Source organism: Eutrigla gurnardus (genome assembly GCF_963514095.1).
Source record: "Eutrigla gurnardus genome assembly, chromosome: 15".
NCBI classification, from domain to species: Eukaryota; Metazoa; Chordata; class Actinopteri; order Perciformes; family Triglidae; genus Eutrigla; species Eutrigla gurnardus.
In genome coordinates, this window is record NC_139938.1 from 1,458,017 (window position 1) to 1,482,820 (window position 24,804).

General features: G+C 44.4%; 1 protein-coding gene across 3 annotated transcripts; it reads right to left on the reverse strand.

Moving 5' to 3' along the window:
- Positions 1-23: 23 nt before the first annotated feature.
- LOC311026167 (phosphatidylinositol-binding clathrin assembly protein-like) lies at positions 24-24,702 on the reverse strand. Of its 3 annotated transcripts, none has more exons than XM_084029536.1 (19): positions 23,897-24,702; positions 16,695-16,837; positions 15,610-15,685; positions 15,117-15,219; positions 14,835-14,928; positions 14,640-14,751; positions 13,873-13,988; positions 12,459-12,500; positions 10,602-10,687; positions 8,714-8,777; positions 8,117-8,250; positions 7,830-7,927; positions 7,525-7,632; positions 7,386-7,416; positions 7,077-7,218; positions 6,116-6,139; positions 5,610-5,666; positions 5,363-5,482; positions 24-4,607 (listed from the first exon to the last, which is right to left on the reverse strand). In XM_084029536.1, exons 1-19 carry the CDS (start codon positions 24,024-24,026, stop codon positions 4,593-4,595), a joined length of 1,695 nt encoding a protein of 564 aa, XP_083885662.1. In that variant the 5' UTR covers positions 24,027-24,702; the 3' UTR covers positions 24-4,592. The 3 variants fall into 3 exon arrangements, with proteins under 3 accessions (XP_083885662.1, XP_083885663.1, XP_083885664.1); XM_084029537.1 differs by having other exon boundaries at positions 13,882-13,988; positions 23,897-24,701; XM_084029538.1 differs by lacking the exon at positions 12,459-12,500 and having other exon boundaries at positions 13,882-13,988; positions 23,897-24,699.
- Positions 24,703-24,804: the final 102 nt, after the last annotated feature.

Sequence of the window (24,804 nt, forward strand, 5' to 3'; positions counted from 1 at the left end):
GGAGTCACCAAATAACTAAGAACTCGGCATCAGATGACGTTTTATTCCATTTTCTTCCAAAAACAACAACCTATGCTTTTAAAATAAAATCCAATAATTTGATAACAATCCAAACCTGTTGATAATTCAATCACTTTGATATACAAAAAAATAAAGTGAGAAGAAATTGAAGGTATGGAACCTCATTCCCTGCTAACAAGACGTTTTCATGGACACTGCTGAGTTTCATGCCCTCAACAACAATGAACGGTTTACAGATGGACACTAGAGCACTGAATGAGCGTAGTGAATGCAGTATACACAATACTGAGGGTATACTGTAACATGGTGAGTAGGCCTATTCACCTAACTGGACTAAAGATGAAGCGTGAAACTGCATAGATATCATGCGCCTTTCACTGGCAAAATGACATGGAAATGCAGTTTCTGCTCTGAAAACACGCAAGCCTGGTTTCCAGCTGCCAGATTAGTCCGTGTAGTAGCTTCAGTGACGAGTAAAAAGGGTTGTTTTTTAGACGTAAATAATGGTCTTTTTTGCTATGGCGAATATGTCCTGTTTGTTAAGTTACAGTAGGTAGACATATTGTATGTGCTGATAATTCAGGTAGATACTGGGGCAGAAAACTCCTTTTCTTAGTCCTTTTTTATAAGTGTCCTATTGAAAGGCAATATAAACTCAGTGTATGCTTTTAGGAAGTACCCCAGATTTAAAATCTGGTAGTATGCCTTTTATAGTTCTGCTTTATAGCTTTTATGCTGTGTTCCTTACTGACGGGAGAGAAAATGAAGGATAATTAAACTATGTGGTACAAAAAATAAAGTGTACAAAGATATGACAGACAGACGTTGGGATACTAGATTGTGTATAAAATGTAACCCATCTGCAGTGAGATAGAAAAAAACAACAGCAACCATGTCGTTGATCTCTGAATCCCTTGTCCAGGTCTGTACACTTTCTGTGCGTAACGCAAAAATAAAGTAGAAGCTTCCGGCAAATCCAAGCCTGGTTTCAGGAAACCAGTCCCTGCTTTAAGAGAGTGACTGGGAAAGAATATGTCCATTTGATGGCAACAGACAGGACGAACACATTAAAAACACCACACAATGTTGACCAGACCAAACACATATTACAGTACTTTGACTTTCAATCACAACCTCCCATGATGCTGCTGGCATAGTATGAAAAAGGAGCGAGCATTCAAACACACGTATTGAAAATAGCAACGCTTTAATAAAGAGCGATTTTACAAGACTGCTATGTCTAGCTAGCTAGGTGATAACTGGCATTGACATCCATGGTGTTTTACAAAGATGCAGTTCTGGTAACTGGGTTTGAAGTTTGATGGGTTTACTTGCAAGTTGCATTTCTGCATGCGAGGCAGCCTTCAAACTGTTACCGAGCCTACATTGTAAAACAGTTGATTATGAATGTCAATGAACGTTCATGTCGAGAGGTAAGTAAAAAATCTCATGGAGAAATTTCCTTAACGTTTTCCAAACACACCGTTAAGTGAGAGTTCACACAATGGTCATGCTTTTACCGGGCACACAAGCCAATAAAAAGACGACACTTAATCATGCAAAAAAAAGACAGTTTCATTGTCTCTAGAAAAAAAAAAACACTAAAACAAAAACAAAAAAAATCCTTTTTGAGTTCTGATATCATCCATCCGTAAGTGACCTTGAATAAGAAGAAGCTGCGCTTTGATGATGACTTTGGTGCAAAAAAATGTTCCTGTTTCGAAGAGGACAGACCCTGTCCTGTCCACTCCCTCGATGAAGACACTCTTGGTATAGACCAGTTGTGATAGGTTACCCTTGATCCCCCACCACCCGCCCCCCTTCCTCCTTAAGAGATGGACACAAACATCACAAACATCAAACCCCACCCACCCGCCCGTCCCTGGATGATGACACCTTGAAAACACCACCATTCAAACACAGATACAGCAATAAATTGTCCCACGTACAGTACGTCATCCGATGGGGTTTCGATCACTTTACAGAGCACGTCTAAAAACACATGAACGGCATTACCTATATACAGAGGACACGGTAACAGTCAAGAGGTTGGCCCAGGATGGATGGAGCTGTGCACGATGAAAGGGACGTTCAGCTGACGGAGAAAGACAAACCACTGGGATGGAATGGAAGAGAGTTAAAACAACTTCCACATGTCAGCTGGCCTCTTGTTGAGAAACCTCAGAGAATATCTGCCTGCTTGGGGGGACGATTTCTATCTGAAGTCTCTCTGCTGGTAGTAGAGTCGTAGCTGAAGGGAGGTTGTGTTGTTTATTTGCGTAGCCAGCAGTTCCAGTGACCGTAACGACACGCCACCGTACAGTCGCAACTCTCTGACCATTTGTTTGTTTAGGAATCACGAGTGTGTGCGGAGAGGTTCGCCTCGGATTCACTTTGAGATTCAAGGTCCGATGATGTTGGCGCTTTTGTGTGTGTGTGTTGGGGGGGGGGGGGGGTGTTGTTTTCATCAGCTGAGTGGATCTGGAACCTTAATTTGATGTTGGGTCGCACAGTCACAGTCACAATAACACCCACTGCTATGTTAGTACACGCTACCAGCTCACTAGAGACCTTTCACCTCTAACCCAGGAACTCGACCCTGTGTGTCTCTATGGGAAGGCATGTGCACACAAACACATACAGGACATGTACATAGAACAGACAAGATCAATAGAAAACAACTTCATCCCCAATCGATTATTGCCCCTTTCAACTGTACATCCCAGCAATGATTTTAGGTTTTTGTGCAGCAGAGCGTTTCCCCTCTTCGAAGGTTTGTGCTATATATATATAAATATATACATATATATTTATATATATATATATATATATATATATATATATATATATATATATATATGTATATAAATATGTATCGTCTGTCTGTGGGTCTAACATGACCTTGGATCTGCCAGAATGAACATTTCACGTCTCATTAAAGCCTCCCGTCTCTGGCTGTCTGAATGAAGGCATTACGAGGGTCACGATCGACAGACGTTACCCTCAGTCACTTTACGATGGTCTGGTCCTCGTTTGACTCCCCCGAATGACCTTTTGCTGTCCTCTCCATAAATGTTAACACTACGTTGGCAAACCCTTCTCCGTGGCAGGAGCGTCTTTGTTTCCTCCCATCTGCTGCAGTAATTACCCTTATCCAGTTTGTTTCTGGAGTGTAAAAGGGCTTCACGGGAGACGCGTTTTGAACAGAACGAAAGGCTCAGAACGGGGAGGGAAATCAAACAGTTGGGACTTGAGACCATTTGTGATTGGCAAGACTGAGTATTACCTCCTTTCCTAATAATCCAGTCACCTCTCTGTCTGGCTCTCAGTGCATTTTTCACTACTTTTAGAGCAGTATGTAAAACAGAACAGGTTAGAAAAAAAATAATCAAACATCATTCTGTAGACAAACAACAACACAACACCAGGGAAACGGCTTCCTAAACAGCCCACGGGGGGGGGGGGGGGGGGGTAGTAACGGGCCGAATGATATTGCACAGCTGTAGAGGAGGAGAAGAAAAAAAAAATACAAGATGCACAGTATGTACAGCACGACCCCCCCAAGTAGTTAGTGTAAGAGGTTTACATCCAATGCGATGCCTGGGTCTGGCTCAGTGCTTTCATCAGTTAGTTCCAGTGCAGTAACAACGTTGGTACCTGGCAACACAGTCATGACATCAGGTACCAAAACAGTCACACATACAGTACACATCCCTACGCAGCCACGTCCATCCACGCACACAAGCGCACCGCGCCGGATTTCTGGATGTGAAGTTGGCAATTCAGAACAAATGGAGCTCATAAAAAGACTCAAATGGCAATGTTGATGCAGCACATTGAAATGTAGAAAGAGGAATCGCGCACACACACACACACACACACACACACACACACACATTCAAATCAATTACTTCTGACATCAGGTGATGGATGACACGCAACCGGGAACCAATCTGAACAAGACGCTAAAATCACCTACACAGACATACACCCTTGGCAAAGTTCACATTGAGTAAAGTGCCAGCAAACAATCCAATCAGAGAAAGAGACGCGTGTCCTCCGAGTTTGAAGTGGGTGAGTTCTTTTGTTTTTTTTTACACAGGGAAATTATCAGGATGAGGAGGTCGGGAAGTGGAAGTGGAGCTTCTGCACTTCCGTAGAGCTGTCATCACAGGTCGTAATCGCCGTTTGAACAGGCGAATCAAACAGGAGGATGAGTGGGATTGATGCGGAGCCTCTGGTGCCCCATTCAAAGACAGAGAGATCAGTAGCCACATGGAGAGAGGAGAGGAGATTAGAGGGCGAGGCTACATGGAAACAGACATCAGCATTTCACCTTTTTGTCCGTCCTCTGGTCCTCTCTCCGTCTTCCTCCCCTCCCTTTTCTTCTTCTCTTTCTTCCTCAGGCGCTGGATTTGGTTCTGGATTTTGTTTTCTTCGACTCTTTCTCTCTCCATCTCTTTCCTCTCTCGCCTTCTCTCTCTCTCTCTCTCTCTCTCTCTCTCTCTCTCTCTCTCTCTCTCTCTCTCTCTCTCTCTCTCGGCTTTGCTGCCATGGTTACAACATCATCCCTACATGAAGTGCATCTGCAGAGGACGGGAGGAGAATGGAGAGTAATTTAGTTCGACAAAACACCTCATCAAGTGTTGAGGCATCTACCGACAAGCATATTACCTGCCGCAGTGCCTGGAAAACAGCTTCCTGTGCTCAGTAGGCAATTACACTACACTGTTATGTTTTGGATAATTGGTCAAAATATACTTGTTAATTCTCCCGAGAGACTTGTGACTGTGCCGACTGATGATCACACTATCTTCACACTTGCTGGTCAATTATCTGACAACGTGAGTCATCCTGCTTCTCCACACCTTCACACAGTCCAGTCTATTACTAATTACTAACTCCTGCATTGTAGCTGTTGCCATGAATAACGACACAGAAAAGACCCAGATGTGTACGCTATATAGCCAACTGCAATTTGAAAGTAGCATTTAAAAGGCAGCTTATGAAAGAACTAGTTCGGCAATTTGGGAAACAGGCTTCTCTCTCCTCTCATGTCTGTGGAATAAATGTGAAGCTACAGACAGTTAGCTGGGCTTAGTATTAAGACTGTAATTTCAATTGATTGTTCAATGCAAAAAGCTTCCCAATTCACATTATATCTTGTTTGTTTCATCCGTACTAAAAGAATAGTCTAGCAATGACAGTCAATCAGCTGTTTCCTCCTCCTTCCTGTCATTATGCTAAGCTAAGCTAACTGACTGTAACTCTGATCACAAAATGTTAGACTGCTCCTTCAACTATCATATGTGGAATATGTACTGATGTGTCTGTGATTTACCTGTGTCCCCGGAATGGGTCCAAAGGGATTGGTGGGTCTCAGGACAGGCTGGTTGTACATGACAGGCTGCGGGGGCATCATGGGAACGCCCCCCATCTGATGACTCATCTGAGGAGGGAGCTGGTCGGAGGACAGGTAGAAGAAGGAGTGTGGACAGGACAATGTGGATGGAGAGCAAAAAAAAAAAGTTTCAGCTTTCTCCGCTCCCGGAGTATAAATGTGTGATTGAGATGAAGCTACTCCCTACCATTCCATACACAGGCACTTGGGGTGTCGTCATAGGAAAAGCCACTGGTGCAGGAGCCTGTAGGGAGGGAAACAGAGAGCAACACGATGCAGCACTTTGTAGATGAGCTCCAGTCTTAATCTTGACCTGAAAGCTGACTCCAAACATAATCCTGATGCTGTCAGCCTCATGTCTGATGTGTCAAAGAAGTGCCCCCCAAACAGAGACAGAAATGTCTTTTACGACACCTAATCCTCAGCAACAAAACAAAGTGCATCATATAACAGTAGAATTGAGGTAGCAGATTGGCAGCCACAGGGATGAAAGAACAATTTTGAGGCAGCACAATAAGAAAAATAATTTTCCCTTTTCGGCTCATAATTCATGTGTCATCAACAATGCAAACAGCCTAATAATGAAAGTGCCACAAGCATTGATTTTTTTTTTTAAAGGGAAGCTTTTTGGAGGATGTCAGGATGAAATCTGGTGCAAAAAGACAGGGAGGTAGAGTGAAGAAATGTACTTACATAGCCAGTATAGATCATCCCATTCTGCGGAGTGATAACGAAAAAGAGAGTTACAACAATAAAAGCCGTGCTCTGGCCTTTTCTGCAAATGAACGGAGGAGATAAGCCAGACCTTTGGCCATTCCTCATGTTCAAATCACTTCTACTTTCTATTCATGTAGCGCCACCAGCTCTCTGAGCTTGCTGAATAAATGAGCGGTGTGAGCCGAGAGGTCAATCAGACGAAAATTAAAAGATGAAACCAGATTGAATGGAAGAGACGAGCGGATAATTAGAGCGGAGCACAAAGGACAGACGCCTATTTGGGAGCTCCTTCAAAAAAAGTCCTGAGTGCAGCAGAAAGTTACATTTGGCCAACAGGTACATTTAACGAGTTTCATTCCAGAATGAGATATCAGACCATTCGGGAAAACGACCTGCCGGACAGAATGATGGACGGCACCTGATGAATACACCATACAGTACTTCTTAAAAAGACTCCTGCTAGAGCCGGAGAGTCCCTGACCACACGTTTACATATAATATACAGACCTTAATGTCAGGTTGATGTGATTTTTAATGTTCTATTGTTATGTTATATCTTTGTAGTTTACAGTGTAGTGTAGTGAAACTCACCACACACAGGGGTGATTTTCTTTGTTTTCTCCTTGTGGTAAATTTAATTAGAGTCTGCTGAGGTTTTGCTCTATTTTGGAAATCATGACATTAGAGCAGCAGAAACAGAAAATTAATTTTTAAAATGTCATAAAAAAACTCTGATTACAGCTTTTCTCTGTTTTATATTTATTCTTTAGTCTGTTACAGTTTACAGTGGAGCACAACAAATGACAACGGTGTAAATGGTCCTGCTAACTAATTAACTAACAGGAGAAGTAGCAAGCTGCGGTGCCACATGAGACGATGCATAACAAACACATCCGTCCAGAACTTGACTGCGGTGCCAATGTAGCTTTTGAATTACCATCTGAGGGACGGGCATGGGTGCAGGTGCCATGGGATGAGTGGTGTGAGTCCAGTTGGTGCTGGTGCACATGGTCTTTGACTGCCAGCCGCCTCCTCCTGTCGGCTTCTTCTCCACCAGCTGACTCCACTGGAGCTCCGGCCTGATGCACACACACACAGACACACACACTTTTTAGGTGCACATATTATGCAAAATTCCAAAATAGAAACAATGACTCATAAGAAGGTCTGAACAGTGATGAAGCTGGATAGGCAGCTGAGTCATTTGCTTGTGGCTTAGTCTTAGATGTCAGGAGAACCCACTCACTTTTTAGCTGGCATCCCTCCAAACTGCAGATCTGAGAATAAATAAAAAGAAACATATGAGCTGAAAGGAAGCAACGGAGAAGGAAACCAGCAGAAATGGAAGCAGTGGCTGAATCATTGGAGGGATTCCTCATACTCACTCCCAACGAGGTTGGCTAATGAAGAGTCCAAATCATTAGGCAGCATTTTCCCAGAGTGCAATTGGACTCCAGGGCTGTGAATTTGAGCGGGTGGCTTTAGCAGGTCGCCTGACATCCAAAGGTTACCATGGCAACGCGGAAGGGGGGGGGGGGGGGGGGGGGGGGACAGAGAGAAATGAGTCAAGAGCATGAAGCAACTGGGCATCGGTGTCGCAGCATAATGCAGCTCTGAGCAGTTTGTGTGCATTTATTTGCACGCTTCGTTGTCTGTTTACCTGCGTGTGTGTGTGTGTGTGCTGTCCTACCTCCCCAGGCATTGTTGTTGTTGGGCACAGTGTGTGTGGTCTGGATGGGGGTGAAGTTGGGCTGCAGGGTGAACAGCTCACTGGTCAGGTTTGGCACACTGCAGAATGAAAACGGAGATGAGAGCACAGTTTTGTCTCTCGCTTTCCTCTTTTTGTTTTGTTTTTATCCACAAAATACCATTTAAAAATCTGATTTAGAATGACAGACAAGTAAAGGCCTCTTTCTGCAACACACGGATAACGTTCCCTCTGTACTAGCATTGCAGTCTGCAGGTTGTGGGACTCACTGGTTGCTGACGGGTATGACTGGTGAGTTGGAGAAGAGATCGGCGCCCCCCCCGCTGCTGTTGGCACTGCCCACTGACTGGGTGCTGGGTGACACGTTGGGTGTCTGAATGTCGAGCACCTTATGACCGTCCTCCTGCAATGGGAAGCATCAACGGTACAATGTGACATGTCCATGGTTTAGTGTTAACCTCCCCTAGAAAAACAACACAAAAAGAATCCATAACATATTCTATGTTTCTATCTTCATCTTTATTGGAATGAGAAATTCACTGCAGACGGTCTTGAGATTGGGACTTCATTGTCATTCTCGGTGCAGCGCTACACTGTGGGCCAGCAGCCAGAGACGGAGAGCGTATTTCACTGTCCTGCAGGACCAAAGCACCCGTCCATCCATCATGCAGCGTGGAGGACACACTGAACGTACGCTGAACACACGCGAAAGTCATTTCAATGTGCTTTTTCTCACATTGAAGCAAAAGCAGTTCATTTATGGAAAGGTACGCTCACTCCCAATGATCATATTGTGCTTTCATTTAGTGCAGCATTGTTAGTAGGTGGCATTATCTGTCTGAAGCTAGCTTAAAGAAATGTCTCGCCTTGTGTTGCTGCAGCCTGCTGTCTTCTGTCTTGTCGTCCATGCGGCTGAGAGAGATCCCGGTGCTGCAGAGAGAGGACACTGCGCTGGACAAGGTGCTGGATCTTAAGACGAGACACACACATGCTTTCTTGCTGGTGTGTGTCTGAGCACAGTAATTAACAGTGGGAAGCCGAACTGGCTTCATTCAGTACATAAATGAATGATACAATGACAGGTTGCAGGTAAGTACAAGTACAGTCCAGGTTTCAGGTATCTGTACTGGAGAATTATATTTCTGACAACTTTTTTACATTTACTCCCTACATTTTAAAACAAATATCTGTACTTTCTTCTCCTTACATTTTCAGAATAGGCTGTGACTTTTGTTGTAATCATTTGAGGGGTATTATCAATATTTTTGTTATTATTATTATTATGATGACAGTGTGAATGGTTGTCTGTCTCTACATGTCGGCCCTGCGATCCTGAATACAGGATAAGCGGTAGACGATGGATGGAATTATTATGACATGAGAATCAGTTAGCCTTGCAAACAAAACAAAAAAATGTGTACCCCTGTTGTAGGCGACCTATTGGCATAGTTAAAGTCGCAGTCAGTGAAATATTCACTGAAACGAGACTTTGCTCCAATAGAACAACATAAATCATCCGTTTTTTTAGAAAAAAACAAATGCGCCTCTACTTGCACCTAGAGCCTGTTGTTTTGCAAAGATCCACCGCGCCCGTATCGTTCTGTCCAATCAGCAGTTCACAGTTTGTGCACAAGCCACAGATCCCACCTCCCCCCTCACACATGTTACAATATCACAGGCACACGCCTCAAGCTAGGGATACACTAAATTACATTAGCAGTTGCTATCTATGAGTAAGTTGGCCAGCCTACCTGTGTAGAGTGTACTCCATGCCGTTTATCGATGAGAGAAGACATGGGCGCTTTCACAGGAATCTGGTGCACTTGCACTGATGAGCACTCGATGGGAGGGAGCGGAGGAGCTCGGTGGTAGAGGGGGGGGGGGGGGGGGCGTGAGTGTTGTAAACACTCGTGTCAACTCGATCTGCCAGACTTGCCGACTGTAGCTTTAATCTAAGCAATGATTTAATGTGCCAACCGGTGAGAGCCTTAGTGGCGCAAATCAAATACAACCACGTTTTGCATCAGTAACAACAGGTGCATGCTGGGTGCGTGGCTAACTGGATGCTAAACGCTGACATGCTCGCAGCCCGTGGAGTACCGTGGTGAACAGGGGTGTCCCGGTGTGACCGGGGAGGACCGGGGGACGAGCGAGGCTCCCGGTGTAACCAGGAGGACCGGGGGACGAGCGAGGCTCCCGGTGTAACCAGGAGGACCGGGGGACGAGCGAGGCTCCCGGTGTAACCAGGAGGACCGGGGGACCGGGGGACGAGCGAGGCTCCCGGTGTAACCAGGAGGACCGGGGGACGAGCGAGGCTCCCGGTGTAACCAGGAGGACCGGGGGACGAGCGAGGCTCCCGGTGTAACCAGGAGGACCGGGGGACGAGCGAGGCTCCCGGTGAGGCTTCAGACAGGTCAGTTGAACTTCGCTGTCTGTGAGTGTTGTAACTCGGCGGCTGCGCACTTTCTACAAACTGCACAGCTCTATGTGTGCTCTAACGTGTCCGTGTGCGGCTGCAGCTGATAGAACTACACCTCGTAGTGTCGCCTTGGTGTCGACTGTGCTGTGATTCGTGCACATGCGCAGTGTGTTTAGTTGAGAGCTTGGCTGCATCCAGGTTAATTTAATCCGAATCACTGTGTAGCCTGAAGGTGATGGATGAACAGCAATATCTCATGTTATCAACCATTTCAAAGCTGTAATTTACTGGTAGCACATTTTTGCTGCCACGTGGTATCGGAGAGCTGATCCTACCTGCTGGCTGTGGAGAGGTCCTTGAGCTTCCTGCCCTCCAGAGAGGCTAGATGCTGCTCCAGAGCCTCCAGGAGAGAGCTGGGGGCCTGAGGAGGGGGTAAACGGGAGGGTAGTTGATGGGGTAACATTAGAACCAAAGCCAAGTGGACACAATGGGACACACTGCTTTCTCTTACTCTCATCTCCTCACCTCCCTCGTTTTATCTCAATCACTCGCATACGCACACAAAGCAGTAGCAAAATGAAGACATCACCATCAGATTCATTATCTACTCTACAACAGTTCTTTGTTCTTTTTGTTTTTTGCATTTGGTTTCATCGGGTTTGGTTGACCAGCATGCACACATCAGCCTCGGATCATGCAAGCGAGTCCACAGCAGGACCGACGGGTCAGGACGGAGCGGCGGAGCGTCCTTGCTGCCCGGCTCCAGAGTAGAAACACAACAAACATGTCTCTGAACCGTCTAACGAGCCCATGCAGAGGCCAGCAGTGCACAAACGCACTCAAACACACACACTTACACACACACACACACACACGTGGAAAGAAAATCACAGTCCAAAACATTACGAGTTAACCGGTGGATTCCAAGTTAGGTTCAAGTCAAATTAAGATATTATTCATTTGATTTTGGTTTGGAAATTAGGCAGCAGACATTGTATCCCACTGGAAGCCAAGGAAGTTAACTCGGTGAAATGTAAACGTCTGGTGAAGAACCAGGTATACACATGGAGCAGCTGGCCAGCACTCTTCAGTGTGAAACAAAAAGGATGGATGGGTTTGTTTTGACCACTATGTGACACCACGGTTTTCACCGAGAGCCTTACATTTCAGCACCAGAGATCACAGCGCAAACACAACAAGCAAAGAAAAGATTTCTCATATACTTATTTTAAGGGGGAAAGAGAGTAAAATGCGAATTCTGGATATCCTTCTTCAGAGAAATCTAGAATATGCTAAAGGTTTAAAAGTAAAACAGACACATATCTAGTGCTCAGTATAGGCATGGGTCACTATGTTGTTGAGTAAGGGCATATAAGGACTTCTTAAGCACTACAAACATGTCATACATTATAAAAAGTCAGTTTGTTCCCTGATTTTCTCACATTGCAAACATCCAATTAGGGTTCCACTGAAAAGGATACTTTGCATTTGGGGTCTTTTAGCATGATGTGCAGTGCTTATGATGGCATTATGTACACCTATCCAAGTCATATTTGCAGAGACCTATTTAATAAACCATTCGCTGCTCTCCCCACAGCTAATGCAAAGGGACATAATCTTTTCCGGGAAATGATTTGAACACTGCTTATGTGGGCAAAAACCTATTCCATAAAGCTGTGCTGACTTATTTATATGATAAGCCTTTGAATGAAGAGACAAGCCTTGATATTTACACTGGGAAAATGCTAGAAATACTGTGGAAATTCAGACAGATAATAAGCCGGTCATGGACATCTAAAATAGGAATCTGCTCACAAAAGAGGCTAAAAACTTTTGACATTCAGCTGCATAACAGCTGTTTTCAGAATCTTACCTAAAGATTAAAATTTGCTTTGCGATGATTTCAGTAATGGGAAAAAATGCTTAGAAATTGTTAAAAAATAAATGTGCCTCAAGGCTGTTTGCAGGTCTTCATTTATTGTTTCCTCTCTATTCTAGAGAAAAGGAGAAAAGGCAACGGAGTTAAGGAGAGTGAAGAAGAGGAGGACAGGGCAGCTGCAGTGTGGGCAGGTCTGTAGGGTGAGTAGGGAACGGGAGCGTTTAGAATGAAGCATTATGGGATTGACTTGACGGATTTAAGTACTGGTTGACTGATTGGTTAATTGACTGATTGAGATGAGATGTAGACTGACCTGTGTGAGATCGGGGCTGTCGCCCTGATCTATCCCAACTTGCTGTGTCACAAAAAAGGAGGGAGGGGTAGGGGAGGGAGGAGGGAGGAGGGAGGCAAAATAAAAAATAAACCAAACGTAATAACAAAACAAGGAATAAACCAAAAAACCCAACAGATTAAAAAAGGGAAGAGGCGAGTGAAGGAGGAAGAGGAGGAGGAGGAGGAGGAGGAGGAGGAGGAGGAGGAGGAGGGAGAAAGAAGAATCAAACTCAAGCATTCATTACTCCATGCAGTGGCTGGAAAGAAAACAAATAAAAGACAACAGAGGAGGGGGGAGGGGCGCATGCACACGCATACAAACACCAATATATATATAAATATATATATATACAGTACACACACACACTTATAAGTACACACACACTCACACACGCACACTGAGATCTGGAAACTTGAAATGAATGCTGAGCACACCGACTGATTAAACAGGCAGGGCACAGAGGGCAGACAACAGGTCACATGACTGCGAGGTAAGAAACATCCAAAAGGAAGACACTCAACTAATGTTGACTTTGAACAGAAAGAGGAAGGGGAGGGCACAGATGACACACAAACAGACAAACACACATTTTGTTAGACAGGTAAAATGAATGGGTCCTTAAAGTCAACGTTAGTCTGTTGTTTTTTGGTTTGTTTTTCTTTGGATCGAGCGGCTGCACCCCAAACCTTCCAAATGGAAAGGAAACCAAGCAGAGAGAAAGCCTTTAAAGATGGTGCGTGGGATAATACTGGGCAGGATAAAAGAAAACCATTTATATTCACCATGGAGGCTAGCAAGGACTGCAACTGTTAATTGGAAAACAGCCATTATGAAGCGTTTTTTGTTGTTTGTTTTTTAAAGAAAATGGAGGAAATAAAATAATAAGAAGAGGACAGAGATAGTGATAGAAAAAGAGCTTGCTTGGGCATGCAGTGCAGGCATGTGAACAGGCAGCACGCGAGGGGTCCCTCAACAGGAAGCTCTACATGAGAGGCTCTCTGATAGGCTAAGACTCAGCCATGTATCAGTTGTCATGGAGTAAAGCCCTCCCCAGTTCAGGGCAAGAGAAGGACAGAAACAGGAGGAAAATCTAGAGGCAAAAAAAAGACTGGAAGATTAAGGAGAGCCCCTGGACGCTGATCTGCGGTCAGTTTTAGGTTGGAAAGCATCGACCGTAAATCAGATCCAAAGGGGAACAGAAGTCTGGAACGAATCTCAACAGGTTTAAGTGGATTTTGGGTACAGGTTAAATCCTTTTGAGAAACGGGAGGGAATTGGAGCTGGAGATGTGTGTTTATAGGAGGCTGTCGAGATTCGCCCCGGACAGAAACCCTCGCCCTCTCCAGCGGCATGTAACTCTTGTGTTTCCTCCACGGAGGAGGGCAAGACAAACGGACGTTACCTCTGCAACTTTGAGAAACTCGGACAGTTTGGTCATCCTGTTGAGAAAAGTCTTGTAGATCTCCAAAGCTTCTTTGCATTGGTTCTTCTTCATGTCAAAGTATTTCTCTGTGTATCAGAAGACCAACAGCATCAGATCAATATTCATTCACAGATTAGGGAGAAGTACATTTGCATTTACTGTAGCCCACTGGATTGCGAGATGATGATGTTAGAAAGTGTATACAATTTAAAAAACTGCTTAATTGATTTTGTCCTGATAACATCTGGTACACATGCAGACTTAAACTCCACATCAACTTCCTCTTACTATACAACTATAGTTGAAGCAACTCCGATCAAGTCAGTTAAATAACAAATAATTTCATGAACTCCTCACTCAAGAGCCTGGTCTCTTCTCAGTCCCTGGCCTAATTAATGGGCGAAAAGAAAGTGATCTTTAATTGGACTTTTAGATGCAGTCAGAGGAAACATTGATTTCCCCTTTAAAGGAGGATTGAGTGCACTCACAGTCTTGTTAGACTTGCATAGCCAGAACTATCGTCGCAGCACTGTGTCAACGCTAAAGAAAGGCCTGGCTCCACACATTATCAACGCAGTGGCGTTTGGTGCATGATAGATGGAGGAACAGGAGGAGAATGCCGGCTAAAACAGGCTCCCAATGGCAGGCATCACACCCAGTGAGTCGGACTACAAGACATAAATACAACCGTATCTGCTGGATGGATGGATGGATGGATGGATGGATGGATGGTTTACCCAGCATGTTGATGACCCCTTCATTGTAAGCAGCAAACAACCGTATGGAGTCTTTAAACAGCAACATGAAAGCAGTGTTGATCACTCCGTTGGTTAGCTCGTTAGAGTTTGGCTGCAGGAAAGGAAGAAAGAGGAAAGGGACTGAGATTGGATCAAGCTGTTGCAGTTTCAAGTATCTTTAAGTCAGATGTTTACCTGGAAATCCAGCAGTGCATCCAGCTGGTTTTGAATGATGGGCAGAGTCTTAATCAGCTTTTCTGTGTTCATAGTGCGCATCACACCCTCAGCCCTGGTAACAGACAGGAAAACATGCACACACACACACACACACACACACACACACACACACACACACACACACACACACACACACACACAGGACTTATCAGGCCTGTAGACTAAGCGTCAAAATAAAATATAAAAATATTCCCATCCGCTTGTGGTTGTGATGTGTGAGGTGTGTGTTGAGTGTGTTACCCTCTCTTCATCTTGGTGAAGTCCACAGCTGCTAGTCTGTAAGACATGGCTTTTTCATTCAGGTAGCGGCTGTAGCGTCTGATGAAAGTTGACATGTTATACCCTGGGGGGCACAGAGGGGGCGCTGCAGTTAGTGACCGATCACCGTGTCTTATTTCCAAACCAGTTTAAGAGGGGCCGTAATCCCCCTCATATGAAATGGACTAACTTCTCTGTAGGCAATCTGCTTTACTCCAAACTGGCCTTTTCACATTTTTACCGTCATATTTAATTACAAAGTCACGGAGCATGTGTTTCAGCAGCTTCTCGTATCCAAGAAAAGGCCCATTTTCTATCTGTAGCGTTTCAATCCCGGACTGAAGCTCCCCTTTGAAATGGTCTCTGAAATGGGCTTATCGATACCGTTACAGAGCCAGGGCGAGTCCGTCACAGTCATTTTGTTAAGACGTACAGCACTGCTGAGTTTACAAACAGCCAAATAGCATTAAATCACCTTGTAGTGCAGCCTTATCTAGAAAGTTGTTGAGGTTGAAGAGTGTGTTTCTGGAGGCAAGGTACTGCATCAATCTCTGATGGAAAAAGGAAAGAGTTAGTGACTCATCTGATGCTGTTCCCTGACAATATCCAATATCCATCTCCACATAATAATGCTGCCACTGTACACAAAGTAAATGGTTCATTTTGCAATATAAACAGGCTTTAACCTCAGTTTGTTTCTGGGTCACATCAGAACACTAGTCATGCTGCAAAAGGTTTGACTACTTCCAGAGGATGGCTGCACCTGCTGTGATCACTCTCTCGTCTGAGACGCTCCTCTTTTACATCATTTGATGTTTTGGTTGTTAATCCCGTAGTGTGAGCAAGCGGAGCGAGGCGATTTGTCACCCTGGCCGCTGAAATGTCAGAGGGACTCATCATCAGTCCCTGTTGGACATGTGGAAGTTGCCGCTTCAAAAGAAAACTTGCCGCAAGAGTTGGACAGAAATTGCTACAACCGTGTGAGCAAAATGTCAGTCTCTGGACAGATCAATGAGTGAGGGGAGCCGATCGGCGATCGGTCGCTCTCTCTCAGCTGGATGTCTGTGTGCAGAGGCGGAGAGAGCGTCAGCTTGCACAGGAAATGTCTTTGTTTCATCCTTTCATTGACACCTGTGTGCACTTTTCGGATGCTTCATTCAGAGTTCATCATCTTGTGTGGGCCTGCAACTCACATTACATTATCAATGAATCTGTAAAATGTGTTTCCCGACAATTAAAAGATGATCTTAATTGTGTTTGATTGGCTTTTTGCCCATTGACTAGTGGAAATGGACCATTGCAGTGCTAGTGTGCTCGTCCTGCAGCTTACCTTGTTGCATCTAACTGGACAAAGCAATCTAGTCACAGATGGTTATCGGAGTCGTGCTACGGTAGTTTTTGATTCACAACTGTGTATTCCTTTGTGAAATAAATCATCAATAAACACCCATTTTTACATCTTTAGAGCTTGTTCAGTTGAAACCAAATAATAACATCTCTGATCTCATTAATCTGAGGCTGATCCTCTCTGTGCCCGGCGCGGCGGCGTGCTCTGCTCACCTCGTTGCCGTACATCATGAGGTGGTGTGTGGTGATGAGCGCTTTGAAAACCACAATCCAGCTGTTGCTGGCTGTGCGCTCCAGCAGCGTGTCTGCCAGGTGGGGGATGCTGACGTTCAGCTCATTGGTGCAGTGGATCAGGTCTGGACACACAAAACATAGCATGACGAAACATAACGGAGACAAGACTGTAATTGTATTGGTTTAAGTCTCTCGTAGAGTTGCAGGTTTGACTACATGCATGTCCTTAAACTCAAACCCAGCCTCTTCACATACTCTCAGTGAGTATATAAGTCAATATGCCAATATCATAATTTATAACCCTACAGAGCTTCCAGGTGGAGTTATTAAGAATCAATGGAATTAGTTATCAGCCAAGATGAAGTCTTATCGACAAAAAAAATCCATGAGAAAATGATTATTTAATGATAGAGATCGTATAGACCATGAATCAGAACCAGGGCTTATGTATCACAAAATCCATTTCGTAGCTGCAATCAAATAGCGCTGCCTAATATCCACCAAAACGCCAATAAAATATCAACTAAAAAGATGGAAAGTTACATTACAAGATCAATTCAGCATCGACAACATATGCATAAAGGAGTCTTTGTTACCAGTAATCTAGTAAAAACATAGACCTAAAGTGCTCCAACCAAAGGCTGAATAAGACATTTCTAAGCAACCAAAAATAAACAGTAAACACATCTAAGATCAAAAAGCCTTCAACTCCCAGACGGGACACAATGTGGCAGCGAGCTGTCAATCATCGTCTATTTGACTCTTAATGAGACCATCATTTACTAAATGAACATCATTCTGTATTAAAGGTAGGAAGGAGGTCAATCCAGTGAGACGTAGGGTCATTTTCTCATAGACTTCTTTACAACCGGACTTCTGCATTAGCTTCACTCATCAGAGGTTGCCGCCTGAATAAAACTGAGTTGTTGTGCAGTGTTTACCCACTGAGACTCGCATCCAGAGTGTAAATTGTCTGTTCAAAGCGAGCGTGGAACACATTTGCAAAGGGAAATCGCTCAGCGTTCTGCTGAGCATTGGATTGAAAAGTTCCAACAAAATGGCAGAACGAGTGTGTGTGTTTTCAAAATGAAGAACTGCCGAGTCAGGAACAGGATCAATTTAAAAGCAAAATAGACATTTTAAGCTCTATATTTACAATGAAATGGCCCAAAAGTAATAAGTTATTGAAAATTCAGCATTGAATCCTAGATGTAGGAGGACAGACAGACAGAACAATGCACTAAATTCTTCAAGGATTTCTCAGGCTAAAGATCAAAATGTGAAGTATGTTCGGCCTCTGATAAATCTCAAAGATCTCCTGACTGCCTTGTTAAAGAACCCAGCTTTAAATAGCAGAAACACGCTTATGCTTGTGTGCCCTGTATACGGCATAATCCAGAGAGGATTATTCAAAGCCGTGATTCAGTTAGATTACTGTAAAGAAGTTCATATCTTCAATGACAAAGACATTTTTTTTTCTCTCTGAAACCTGACTTTGTGTTTTTAAAGTTTATGTAAATGCAATATTGTGCACCGCTGCAGTGCCGCTCCATGTAATCTGTTCAGTGGCATTTATAGGCAACTTTAAGACCTTTTCCTGGATAAACCAATTACATTTACTCATTATTTTTGTTCTGAATCTCCGTTTAGATAAACACGGTGTTCTCTGTAAAAAGCTGGAGATTGTGCAGATTATTTAAAAATCCAACCAGCAACGGGATTTAAACCAATGTTTGTGTACGAACAAAGTGATGAAATAACAGAAGGAGTCCGTCACAAATATGATGGATTAGATGGAAGAAAATTACAATGAGCAGCAACTTTCCTTGAATATGACAACAGAGTTTAACATGGTAAAGAAGAGCACCCCCTCTTATATAACGAGAAATAATGCAGCTGAATATAAAAAAGGAAGATTCTGTAAATGAAAGCGCATGCGGAGTGAGAGGAAGTGATCTATAGAGGGGCGGAGAGAGAACATTTCTTGCTGAGTTACTGTGAGAAATCTTCAAGCGAGGTTTGGTGTCGGAGGCAAATCCTTGGTCTGTTTCTTCCATGGGATCAGAGGTTATCGGGGTTTATTTCAAAGCTCTGTGATGTTTTCTGCACCCACGGAGACGCTGGATACCGAAGAGTCCCAGCTGATGCGGCGGTTAAGTGTTTGATGTATGTTGAAGGCGCTCGTGGCACCGCAGTGAACGCTTCAATCCTGTTCATTTGTACTTTTATGTTATTTAGGAGCGTGAAAACCCTCAGCGGCATCAACACAGCCGATAATAACTCTTGACTGTATTGATTATTGTCCTCATCGACGTGACGACAGATTCTCACACTGCATTAGCGCCATGACATTTGCTTCCTTGTATTAGGGCTAAATATAAGTGTGTGTGCTTCCACACACATAAAATGATATATATAAATGATCATCAAATCATTTTAGACAAACATGCTTTAATAGATATCAGCATACAGCAAAGCTACCATAAAAAAAGAGAATTATTTATACCTGACTGTTATGAACCTGACTAACCCACTGCAGTACTTCTAGTATCACCTCTAGAAATAAATAAGAAAAAAACAATTCCTTCCTAATTAAATCTCAGGACATTAATATGAGAACGGCACATGGTAATGGAAGCGTTCAGTCATGCTTAACACATTGCTAATGGTTTGCTTGTGAATTTCCTTCCTGGCTCAATTAATGGGACCATATTGATTTCAGCTAATTAATGTTTCCTGTCAAAAATGAACAAACGCACCAGTAAGTCAGACCTGCTGCACACGTTTTGGCCGGGGTGTCGCTGTATGAAGGCAGGGGACGGCCCACCGCTGCGACCCAGACCGAAATATCTCACACTGACCGGATGCATGAAATCTGACTCAGGAATTCACGTTGCTCGTTAAACGTTTTCATCAGTTTAACTTCTCCAGTACTTTGCTTTCTGACCAAATGACCTGTTAAATGAATGACATTCCCACCAGCCTCGGCTCAGGCCGACATGTTGCCATGCTAACACGCTAAACCTGCTAAACATCAATGTGCTATTTTCATTCAGCGTTTGTTAGCCTGTGCAAATTGGCTAGCTAGTGAGGAAATGCATACTGGACTGTAAAAATGACTACCTCCTTTAAATATGCAGTCGGATTATACCGTATTCATGTGATGTGTTTTTTTTTGTGACTGGTCAATTAGACGCAAGAAAATTAGTGAAGAGTGAAAAAAACACTCGGGCTTTAGTTCTTTGTTGGACAATTTTGGCTTCCCGTCTTGAATTCTGATGTTAGCATTTAGCACAAAGCACCGCTGTGGCTAAGAGATGCACAGAGCTGCTAGCATAGCTTGTTTAAGTATAATATCTTTTCTTTATACAGATTTATAGCAAGGACTCATGCTTCTACTCGAACACAATTACAGCTAAGCCATTAAGTCTTTCAGTCCATTGCTGGGTCCACCTGCATGTGCTCCTATGGGTGCCAATACGTCAGCTAGGATTAAATCATCCAGTCTGGATTGCCCGGGGGATGTGATGACATATCGACTGCAAACTGAGATTATTGATAAACTGTAGTCCATAGGAAATAAAGTGCATCAATAACACAATTAGAATTAGGATTGAGCATAACGGTGTGCAAACATTGATAGAAAGAACAAGATGACAGCACACTACCATCAAGTTAAATTCAAGCATTTTGTAATGCTAGTTAGTATGAATATAAAACCAGTACCTTAGCGTATTTGTGACTGCAGGGATTTTAAAATGTAATAAAAAATGTATTAAAGATGTTTCAAGACCTTGGCTTTAGATAAAGTGAGTCATTTTCACAACCTGAAATTGCATTGCAAGATAGGGTCATTATATTGACAGATAGATGTGGGAGTAAGTGTGCGAAGGTATCTATTCATGCTCCGTCTGAACATTTCCATCCCATCAAACTGTGAGTCAAAGACATTTTTTCTTCTTCTCCTGTTTCAACGTCATCCCTGAAAGGCCAAAAGTGTGGCCACCGAGGAGCAAAAGGCCCACGATTATTCTCAACACGTTGTTGCTTTTGTAAACATCTACAGTACATCACTATTACAGCAGTGACACACAAGCAAATAAATCACACGCCGAATAACACGGCCGTGTTGCTTTCAGGGCAGAAGGTCATTTTTTGCCTGATTACTATTCTATGTGTGATGAATCTGGTTTCTGTCGCCGCTTTCTCTGACTATCTCAGCCCCGCAGAGTACAGCCTAGTGAAAGTGAAATCCCATTACTCTGTTTGTCATGCTCATCATTTGCTGTGAGGTAGTAAATAATCAACATTGGCCGTTTACGTCACCGACCAGTCTGTCAAGGTCACGATACTGTATAAATTGTGCGTTGCAGTTGGAGAAATGGCACAGCAAGTCAAATATTCTTTTTGTGCCTGGTTTAGTATACCAATAGTATATATAGGTTAACTGATCTTGATTCATTGTTTTGATGTAAACGTCAATCTAAATTGGCACCAGAAACACCAACAATTTAAAATATCTGCCGGCAACCTCTGTTTCGTTATGTTATTCCTGTTTTCAGCCCACTTATCTCACCCTGTTTAACCAGACGAGTTGGAGGAGAAAAGACTCTGTTGGAGGCCTGGGTGAGTTACACAAAGAAGGGGTCACATACACCTGAACTCTCAGACCTGAGATCGACCCACAGTCTTACTCCTCAGTTCAGAGTTCACTGCCTCTTTCTTACTTATTTTTTTTTTAAATTCACTTGGCCACAACACCGTCCTCTCTGCCGAGTGATGACTGTAGATCCACTGACTCACAAACACATTTCCTTCCTGCGTCTTTCCTTAAACCTTAAAAGTGCTGCATTGGCACTCGATAAAATGCATGTCACATGTTTATATCATGTCTTGGATGGAGACGAGCGGCCCCTCTCGCAGGAAATGGAAAGTATTTTATTGTGAAAGCTAGCTGTGTCTATTGGAACAGCTGCATCTCAATGGCTCAAGTACAAAACATTCATTCAGCTAAAAAAGTAAATCAATTCAGGCTTCCGGGGGGGGGGGGGGAATTGAGCCTGGCCCTCAGTTTCTGCTTTGGCGTGGAGCTTTTTATCACCAACCAAAATGAACTGACCTATTCTGAGAGCAAACTTCGTTGTCCTTGAGCGCGGCAGTATAAACCTTTTTATGATTTGACAGATGAGAATTTGTCATGTAAATCAGTCCCGGCTCTGCTGCACGGCCGTGTAGTGGTTAGCACTGTCACCTCAAAGCATGAGGGGCCTGGGTTCAAATCTGAGTTTGCATGTTTTCCCCGTGTGAGCGTGGGTTCTCTCCGGGTTCTCTGGCTTCCTCCCACAGTCCAAAGACATGCAGGGTGTTGGCCCATGACTGTAAATTGCCCGTAGGTGTGAATGTGAGTGTGAATGGTTGATAGTCTGGCGACCTGTCCAAGGTGTACCCTGCCTTTGCCCAAAGGCAGCTTGGATCGGCTTCAGCCCCCCCGCGGCCCTTAACAGGATAAGCAGTGATCGATAATGAATGTACTATTCTCAGTTCTATTTTAAGGATATCTGCTCTCACCCTTGAGTTGAGTGACATTTACTGGTTGCCGAGAGACTACGACCCATGGCGGGCGCTGAAGGTCGACGACCTACCACCATTTAATAACCGCAGGTTTACTGTGTTCTTACAAAGCCGTGGCAGGAAGCACAATAATAACCAATAATGGCGCCAATCACTCAATGCCCTTTTAACTGATTATTTTCTACAGTGTGTATGATAATGCTTTGTTCAGTCATTAATTGGCCTGATTTTCTTAAAAATGAATCACAGTCAGCATCCGTGGTGCTAATGTAGGCTACTTTTATAAATCTTCACAAATGGCCACAGCAGCAACACTGAAAAATCTAACCAGCGTTTAGTGGCGGTCACAATCAAGATAAGATTTGTATGAAAGTAATAACTGCATGTTGTGATTCAAGAGTCATAAAAGGGCTTTTCTATTTCATCGTAAGTGCATTTCTGAACCTTTTTGTTCACCCCGGCTGGGTGTTTGTTGCTTTAATGACCTATTTAGTAGGTCAAAGTGATACAACCCTCATTTAGATCTATTGTGCCGAGGCGCCCGATGGCACATCTTGCGAGAGGGTCCAGAATTCCCAGTGTCACTTCTGCAGTGGACATGAGCAACTAATCCACTGCCAGACTCGCGGCTGGCTGGCTGGGTGTAGCTGGATGACTGACTCTCGGGCCGTTTGGCTCCCTACCTCGTTGTTACCCCTCTGACTGATTCTCCCCTTTGATAAGCCATCTTGCTATTCGCCCCGTCTGTGTCTGTCTGTTCTAGCCCGTCGGACTGACTGCACTCTGAGTCTGACTGGCAGCACCATTGATCACCCGTGCTCTCCATCGATCATGTCAAGTAATTATAGTGAGGCAGAAAAGCCACCTAACCTAATAATCACTAGTAAAATCTACATGTGGGGGGAGAAAACAACAACCCTCCTTCTCCCTGTGCACATAATTGCTGCAGTTTGCACACACAGCTAATTAGCAGAGTGTGGAGATAAAGAATCTGTCTGCTTTAAACGCCTCATTGTAACACCCACCAGCAGAGCTGTACAGTTGCACACAGTACTACACACGGCTCTCCCTCTGACAGCAGCAGCACATCCATTAATGACAAGAATGCACCAGAGGACATGACGGTGAACTTGAATAGGAGATTATAGGAATGTTGATGTTTTGTGCAGAAATAAGCCACATTTTTGCAGCGAAGTGTCTCCAGAGAGAGGACGTAGTGCTGGCGCTGATAGTGGCGTTAATAATGGTTAGGCCCACACTGTAGAGCGGCTGGTTGCGATGTGATTAGCCCGTACCAAAGTGGCCTATTTCCCCTGACTGACATGCTCGGATCTGGCTGATTTCGCCTCGAACCCGAACCCGCGGTGCTTTGCTCGAATAGCTCACACATCGTAACGCGCGCTTTGCTGCGTAAATCCCGTTTAATCTAAGGGAATGTGGTGTCTAATTAAAGAGACTGCAACATAATCGGGCCGGATGAGAGGGAGAGAGAGGGGGCTGGGGGCATAACAGATGCTGTTTATACAAGCTATCCTTTGTGAGGAAAGATGCTGGTCGCGGATGCATGCAGACTATCTACAAAGTAAGCAGTGATGGCATGCTCAACCTACAGTCAAGGTGCTTCTTCTTGGGTCCGCTGACTTCATGCGTCGTGGCCTTGCACACGGCTTTGCTGATGGCAGACCCGGTCATGCTGTGCTGAGCGGCGGCGATCCGGTCCGTCAAAGACTGTCCCGACATGTTACTGAGGAGGAGGAGGAGGTGTTGGAGGAAGAGGAGGCAGGCGGAGTGATGGTCGAGGAGTCCGGGTGGGGGAACCGGGGAGGACGATCAAAATGTCTTTAGAGGCAGGGAGCAGGGTAGTGCCCTCTGCGAGAATCGGCCGTCTGAGCAGCAGCAGCAGCAGGAGGAGGAGGAGGAGGAGGAGGAGGAGGAGGAGGAGGAGGACAGCAGCGTACACCGGCGAGGATCCGGTGGGAGAATTCATGCGGCGGCCAAATGAAACATAAGACGCTCACATCCAGGGGACCATTTAATATTCAGTCGAAGGCATCGGGATGGCCCAGCGGCAGAAATAACCGATCGGCCTTTGTCATGAATAAAAATCATTAAAAAACGCCTCTAACACCGGGAGACAACGGAGCCCGCAGTTAACGGTTTCCCTGAGATGCCAGCGGGATGTGGCGACGCCGAATCCCAAATAAAGACGGCAATAATCGAAACGGTACCGATGGTTATCATCAAAATCTATGCCGCGGCCCCTACGAATGAAAGCTCGTTTTTGTTCGGATCAAAGTCGATATATGAAACAGCATTGTCCTTTTCCGTGCCTCCTCCTCGTCTCCCGATTCTCCTCCTGACTAGCGCAGATCCGACCGTGAACGCCTCTCCGGTCCACACACACACAGCTGGCTGGCCGAACCGCTTTGATTCTGTCTTTTTTTAATCTTCTCACAAAAGGCTGTAGGCTACTTCTGTGTTGAGGGTGCCGATAGGCCAATTCCTTTTTTTTTTTTTT

Excerpts from the sequence above, each read along its gene's own strand:
- LOC311026167 (XM_084029536.1), bottom strand. The coding sequence starts at position 24,026 with ATGTCGGGACAGTCTTTGACGGACCGGATCGCCGCCGCTCAGCACAGC. Across the intron at positions 10,688-12,458 it reads ACAGCCCCGATCTCACACAG|GCCCCCAGCTCTCTCCTGGA; the intron begins GTCAGTCTACAT and ends CCCCCTCCTCAG. Across the intron at positions 5,667-6,115 it reads GGATGATCTATACTGGCTAT|GCTCCTGCACCAGTGGCTTT; the intron begins GTAAGTACATTT and ends CCCTCCCTACAG.